The sequence below is a fragment of the Triticum urartu genome, chromosome 4A (assembly GCF_056163025.1).
Source record: "Triticum urartu cultivar PI428250 chromosome 4A, HENAU_Tu73, whole genome shotgun sequence".
In the NCBI taxonomy this organism is placed as follows: Eukaryota; Viridiplantae; Streptophyta; class Magnoliopsida; order Poales; family Poaceae; genus Triticum; species Triticum urartu.
The window spans coordinates 593,440,152-593,447,588 of NC_141876.1; the positions used below are offsets into that span (position 1 = coordinate 593,440,152).

A 7,437-nucleotide genomic window follows, 5' to 3' on the forward strand; every position below is an offset into this window, starting at 1 on the left:
ATATTCTTGAATAATTATGTAGTAACACTAATACTCCTTGAATAAGTAGTTTGACCAGATTTAACCTAAATTAAAAAAAACTGAAATTTGAGCATAACTTTTTCTCCTTTTAGAATTTGAGGATTTTAAAAATTTGCAAACAGGCCATAGGCTGTCAAAATCGGATGCGGGTTTTCGTGCTGAACATTTTGATATATTATACTTTTTTGCGACATCGTATGCAAAAGTTATAGCCGTTTTACTTTTTCATGACACTTTTTTGCTAAACATGTCTAAATTTAAGTTTTTTTATTTTCCTAACTAGTAGATGTAGTAATATATATAACTACGTCTCAAAGGATTTTATTTTTTAAAGTTTTTATCATTTTTTTTGTTTTTTTCAAAACAGAAATGGCGATACAGTGGGGGGAGGGTAGAGTTTGAGAAATGGGCACTTTAGTCCCGGTTTGAGACACGAACCGGAACTAAAGGGCCCATGTCCGTGTCTCAAACCGGGACTAAAGGGCCCATTTGAACCGGGACTAATGCCTTTAGCCGCTCGAACCGGGACTAATGCTCACATTAAGCCCAGTTCATAATCCACCGGGACTAATATGTATATTGCGCTGTGACCAAAGCCATGTTTTCTACTAGTGTAAATGTGACAACTAATTTTCATTTAGATGAGAATTAGCAAATCCGTTCTGAAAAATATATGCCTAGACACAAAATACATGCTATATAGCTCAGTTTAACAATAGTGCACAAGAACAACATTCGGCACAAATATAAAACACCGCTACTATATAAGTAACTTCTAGGATAGTTATGGCAACATCCATCAAACTGACTCGTCCCGCATGTTCATTCGTATCGGGAGCGTGCTAAAGATGTCGATGTGGGAGGTTCCTTCAACTTGGGCATTCTAATCTGTTCATCGCCCCGTCAGAACTCGTCTCAGTCTTGTGGATATAAGTTTGCATGCATCTCCCATGGTTTGTCGAAAGGAAAAACCTTCACGGGTGGCTTGTGAGCTGATTCCTTCGTCGGGCGGAGCTTCCTTATATAACCTCATCGCCTCCTCCATAATTTTGGGTTGGTACAAATGCTCAACCCTTCTCTTATCTGAAGGATGAAGAGGGATGCGATCTTGTGGCGTCCAGGACGCTCTATCAATCATTGCGGCCTTCTGGAAGTACAAGAGGGACGCATATGGATGGAAACCAGCAGCTCCAAGTAGAAGGGTTCCAATGTGATCTGCCTCCATCTCCGTCCTACATATACAGGCAACATGGATCATCAGAACATAATGTACGCGGCAAAGTTATAGAACAACACATGTGTTAGTTTAGGAAACCAATAATTCTTGCTCAAGATTATCCTACTGTAGCAATTAAGCTTGGCTGAAGAGCGAGTTCCATGTTGTCGTGGTTTATATATTTATATATTTATAGAGAATTTTGTTAGTAACGCAGGGTCCAATCATTCGACCGAGCTAAGATGTATAATTTCATCCGTACCGAAGTAATTTCCGCCTTTCTGTTAAGGTTACTCGCAAACGGTTATCTCTTGTTGGTCGTGGGGATTATGTGCTAGCCCACTCCCCATTCCGGTTCTAATAATCATCAGGTAGGATCGGTTTCGGATTTCCACAGCATATCGTACGCGGTGAGTGGCAGGTGGGCTCGACGGCGTGGTGCTCGGCGGCAAGTCCCAGTCAGCGGCATGGTCAGTGACGTGCCTGCTGGTGGCCTCGGTGTAGGCGGCAGCTCGGCAGCAAATCCCCGGCAGCGGCGTGGTGAGCGACATGCCTGCTGGTGGCCTCGGTGTAGGCTGCAGCTCGTGGTCGTGACGGCGCTGCGCACCTGTCAGCTGTCAGCTCACCCATGCCGCCGGCGCACCGGTCAGCTCACGGTGGGTTCCCAGGTCCCTTGCGAGGTGGCAATTTGCTAACGTCTTTTGTGCGTGCAATTCTATTATGACTCCCTCTGATCTATAATAGTTGTCGCAATTTTAATAATTTTTTTACAAAGTTCTGACAATTAATGTGGATCGGAGGAAGTATAATTTTACAATAACTTATAACCATTTAATTGCCCATTGTTCTTGTTATTTTGAAACCACACTCTGATTTTCAGGGTTATATATGTGCTTATATAGATTATCTACCATGCTTGTTCTCGCTGCTGCTCCAAAGTGAATCTCCAATTTGAGGATAAGAGCTCCGGTGCAGCACAACTAAGTACTTCCTCCGTAAACTAATATAAAAGTGTTTAGATAAACACTCTTATATTAGTTTGCAGAGGGAGTAATTAAGAGGCGCAGGCTAAAGACTAAATGATTTATGTGGCATATAATATAAGTATAATGTGTGCGTGCGCACGTGTATGTGTGTGTGTGTGTATTTATTTAATTGCAATGATACATACCTTTGAAAGAAAGGCAAAATCAAGGGTAATGGAAACCACTTGGCGTACAAAATTTCCGAGTAGTGCCTGGCAACGATGTGCCCAATCTGAAAAAGAAGAAAGGAGAGAACATTATGCGCCTACATAAATAAAAACTCATAAAATATGCACTGGGAATCCACACAGATAAAACTCATTAGTATTTATTATATAAAAAATGTTAAAACTTCATACCTCATGCGCAATACAAAAGGCAATCTCAGCATCCGTAAATTGTTCGACCAATCCAGCGGTTACTGCAATATGGCCACCAGGGGCGCACAATGCATTGTGGTCGTGGTCATTGAGAAGTATCACCTCCCACTCAAACCCCTCAAGATGGCTTGTCTGTCGCTTGGGGCTCTTGGTGCCATCGTGGCTGGTGTTGATAGGGAGGGTACGATAGGTGGCGCGAATAACTTTCTCGGCGATACGACGTACACGAACGCTGTCCGGGTGAAGCGGGTCGACGATCCGTGATTCGGAAGCCCATATTTTCTTCTGCTTTGTGTAGCGGGACTCCCAGAGCTGGCGTTCGGCCTGGGGAGACCTGATGACCATGTGCGTGCGGTTCGTGTAAGGCACAACCTCGCGGTCGTAGCGGCCCATGGCGGCCATAGCCGCGGCACCTGAAGCGACGGCCGCCACCGCAGCGACCGTACGCGGATTACGGTACAACTGACTGAAGCGGAGAACCGGGTTTGCATGGGGCGGCAGCAGCGAAGCCAGTCGGCGGACGCCGCCTGCCTGCTTACAGACAAGGAGGAGGCGGCGCGAGTTCCGTAGTAGGCAGTTCATGGTTTCTTTCTTTCTTTGTGTCGGTGGTTCACGGCTTCACAGACGGACGTATGTCGTGTGTGGGCTTATGGACCGTGTGCGTAGGCAGCTGGTAGGCTTATGTTTTATACAGTATATAGCTGGGCGCGGTAAGTACAGTATAGACCGACTCGGGCCCTGCCTGCCTGATATGATTCTGCTTCAGACACGAAGTCGGCCGAGTCTAGCATATACGTACGTGTTGGATCCTAATTAACATAATGTATGTATATACGTGTTGGATAGACCGTGTACGTACGTAGAGTATATACAAAGCCCTCGTAGCTTATTACAAATCCGGCCATGTCCCCTACAGCCGAGCCGCGCGATCGATCTTTGTGATGGCGGCGTCACTTCGACGAGCGACGAGGACGCTAGGCGGAAGAGCGCCGAAGAGACACAATAACTACACGCCGCCGTCTCGCCGGGCAGCCACGACGACTGCTCTCCTAACCGTCATCCATCTTCGAAGGCGAGTATATCTTCGCCAGGGCAGCCAGGTCGAGCGTCGCAGCACGAGGAAATGCCCAGGTATCCACACCACGCCGCGGTGGATGCGCAGGGCTTCCGCCCGCTAGACGACTCTGCGGCCGTTTTACTTCTCGGGTGGAATCGAATAGCAAGGCGGCAACAGAGAGCTCGGAAAGTGAAGGGAAAGAGAGAGGAGCTCACTGTTATACGTCATGTGTAGGTCTCCAACATTACCAGCTGGAGCTGGTCAAGCGCCCCCTCCTCCACAACCCGGCGCATGCAAGGCAACGGCCGGCGCCGGCAAAATTGATAAATTTGACCTCAAAGCAAAAGTATTTCACAAACTAAACTGTTTTTGAAAATATTTCACACTGCTGACCTTTTTGTATAGCGCCCGACAACAAGACGCTGCACTCTACTGTGCAACTCCTTAGAGCTAGGCGCTGCACAGTGTGGCGCCTAAGTGTTAGGCGTTGCACAGTAGAGTGCAGCGCCTTGCTGTCAGGCACTGCACATTAAAGGTCAGCCGGGTGAAATACTTTCAAGAACAGTTTAGTTTGTGAAATAGTTTCGATCTAAGGTCAAATTTGTGCCTTTTGCCGCCGGCGCCTCCCTCCTAGATCGGTGCTTGTTTCTGTTAGAGAGTGTGTGCATCTTTTCTTCCCCTTACTCACTACCGAAATAAACCTTATATGCCTACGGCCTTATCTGTGCCGACGGCTGCCAACGCCGTCGGCATAGCTCCATCTATGCCTACGGCAGCCGTAGGCATAATAACGTCGTCAGCATACATTGATTTATGCCTACAGCAGCCGTAGGAATAGCTAGGCCGTCGGCATAGAGGTGACCCTGGTGGCCCGAGGACAGGCGGCGGGCTGACGCCGTCAAATCTATGCCGACGGCCCTGATGGCGGCCGTCGGCATAAATATCATCTGGTTTTTTACTAGGAGCTGCCATGTGGCATAGCTATGCCGACGGCAAAGCTGGTGATTGTGCATGATGCATCCATCGGTTATATTAGTAATGGGAAGTAAACTTTTGTTAACTTGTTGGCAGAACGAATGGAACTACTGTTATATTTGATTTGTTGCTCAACTAGTGCTGCAATGATGGAATCGGTGATTGTGCATGATGCATCCATCCATTGTATCGGAGAGGCTGTGTTTTTTTCTTCTTGTGCTAAGATTGATAGCATCACATATCCTATGCTTTTGTTTCTCCAGTAGAGCCTTGTGAGATTGATGTGTCTGCCACCATCCTCGAATGGTTGTGCAATAATAATGGTGCTATTTAACAACCACGCTTTGGTTCCTCAAAATTCGGATGGCACTTGCATCTCTACATACACACACACATGAATATGCATCTTGGTTTGGTTCAGTTTGCACGTTTACATTTGCTTTAACTTTGACTGAAACTATCTTGGTGACACTTGCATCAATGGTGTGTTCTACCCTTGTAGATGTCCTTGGAGAAGATGGCCATTGGAGTGCAGGGGAGAAACAACCTTGTCCTACTCAAGGAGGAGGAGGAGGACCACCCGAGCTCGACGACGACACGGCAATAGGTAGCACTCGCCTCTCTCCCAAGCTGAAGGTCTGATCCCCCTGTTTAGATGGTTTGCTCTCATCTTATGCATGTGAGGGGAGAAAAAAAGCCATTGGACTGAATTATATTTGCATGTGAGGGGAGCGATCCTTTTGGTACATGGAGAGTATAGATTCACGAAATTCACCACATGAGTGTACTACCTATATCCAAATTCTGGATACCACTTGCATCTTTTGTATGTACACATGAAAAAGCACGACGGTTTGCTTCAGTTTGTATGTGTCCAATTGTTTTTTTACTTTGACTGAAACTATCTATCTTGGCGGCACTTGCATCTCCTGTACATACATACATATGAATCAGCACCACACTTTTCTTCAGTTTGTACGTGTCAATTTTTTTGGTTGAACTTTGATTGAAACCAACTGGATGACACCTCAATCTGTACATACACATGAATCAGCACCACCCTTGGTTCAGTTTTGTATGTGTCCATTTGTTTTTACTTTGACTAAAGCCAACTTGATGACACTTGCAACTTCTGTATATACTTATATACATATGAATCAGCACCAGTCTCTTTTTCTCTTTGAAGCTTGCCTTGAACAACAACTAATGCTTGATAGATACAACCGAAACTGGAGCATCTCTGTATTGTATGTATTAGTAGCATTGTTTGGTTCAAGCACCAACATGACAAGTTATCTTCAGCAAAAGCAATAATTTTCTGCCTTTTTAGTTTGATGCCTCTGTTCTAGGCAATTTTCTCTTGGTAAATTCAATGTATGGATTACATATTCATCCTCATATGTAGGATCTTCGGTTTGTTATACTGATTGTATGCCACCTCCATCGTTGTAGCCTTGTCTCCCCCACCACCGCCCCTCGGCCTCCTGTAATGTTGTTGTGGATTCTTAGAATGGAAATGTTATGTACATAAAAAATATTCTATGGTCTGTGTTTGCAAATCCATGGCTGTTGAATCATGCATGTATAAGCATTTGTAAATAGCTAGCCTTTTTGGCTAATCTTTTTTTGGTTTTGGTCAGCAAGTATGCCGACGGCAATGCCGTAGGCATAGATGGCTGTCGTGATACCAGGAGCTGGTGTGTGGCGTGTATGCCTACGGCAAAGCCGTCGGCATAGCTTTGCATCTACGCCTACGGCCTTGCCGTAGGCATAGTCCACGACCAGGAGCAACCATGAGCTGCCACGTGGCATGCTATGTCGACGACAAAGTTGTAGGCCTAGATTTGCATATATGCCAACGGCAAAGCCGTATGCATAGCATGCCACGTGGAAGCTCATGGTTGGTCAGAATTTGCAACGGCACCGTCAGCTGTCGTCTCGTCCTTTTCTGCCGACAGTCAATCTATGCTGACGGTCGTACGGAAGTTGTCGACGTAGGCGCCTATGCCAACGGCATCCCGGGGTACGCCGATGCATATGTTGCCGACGGCCCTATGCTGACGGTGGCCGTCGGCATAGGCCTATACCAATGGGAAACTGGCCTATGCCGACGGCCTGGACCGTTGGCATAGCAGGTCATTCTGGTAGTGACTGATGTACTCTCTATATTTACTACCCCATTGTGGATGAATACAAGCAAGTCATGCATTGCAACCCCAGTCCTATTTCTAACATGGTATCAGTTTGATCTACTGCCCGCTTCCGCCATGGCCACCGAGCCCACCGGTGCCCCTGCTTCTTCTCCGACAGCCTCTTCTCCTCACAACGCTCCCAACCATGCCTTGCTCCTGCAACCCCTCCTCTGCCCGTCGCCACCGCACCGCTCCCTCTTCACACGACGCCGTTGACTGCCAGTTTTTTCTGGTCGCCCGCCTATGCCCACGCCATGTGGGTCGAGGGCGCCAGTATCAACCTCGGCGTCCGGCTGGCCTTGAACGGGGCCAACTACACCATCTGGCACGGCTTGTCGCTCGAGGTCATTGACCAATACCACGTCGCGCCCTTGATCTCACCGGACTTTGTCGACCACAGTAGGGACCCCGCGTGGAACGTCGTCCATGAGGCGGTCAAGCGGTGGTTCCTGGGCACCATGGTCACCGAGCTCGCAGCCTTCAAACTCGATCGGTAGGCCACCGCCGCCCAGACCTATGCCTCCGTTGTTGCTCTCTTCGTAAACAATCGCCGGTCATGGCGGTTTCAAAT

At 47.3% G+C, this 7,437-nt stretch overlaps 1 protein-coding gene across 1 annotated transcript; it reads right to left on the bottom strand.

Moving 5' to 3' along the window:
- Positions 1-913: 913 nt before the first annotated feature.
- Positions 914-3,351, bottom strand: LOC147976965 (mitochondrial metalloendopeptidase OMA1-like). Its single transcript, XM_087519880.1, has 3 exons — positions 2,622-3,351; positions 2,409-2,494; positions 914-1,253 (listed from the first exon to the last, which is right to left on the bottom strand). The coding sequence occupies exons 1-3, from the start codon at positions 3,222-3,224 to the stop codon at positions 914-916; spliced, it is 1,029 nt and encodes a 342-aa protein (XP_087376006.1). The 5' UTR covers positions 3,225-3,351.
- Between the last annotated feature and the right edge of the window lie 4,086 nt (positions 3,352-7,437).

What these genes read in the sequence shown, in the direction of transcription:
- LOC147976965 (XM_087519880.1), bottom strand. Translation starts at nt 3,224, where the DNA reads ATGAACTGCCTACTACGGAACTCGCGCCGCCTCCTCCTTGTCTGTAAG. An exon ending in CCTTTTGTATTGCGCATGAG is followed by an intron (nt 2,495 to 2,621) that starts GTATGAAGTTTT and finishes CTTCTTTTTCAG; the next exon opens with ATTGGGCACATCGTTGCCAG. An exon ending in ATTTTGCCTTTCTTTCAAAG is followed by an intron (nt 1,254 to 2,408) that starts GTATGTATCATT and finishes CTGTATATGTAG; the next exon opens with GACGGAGATGGAGGCAGATC.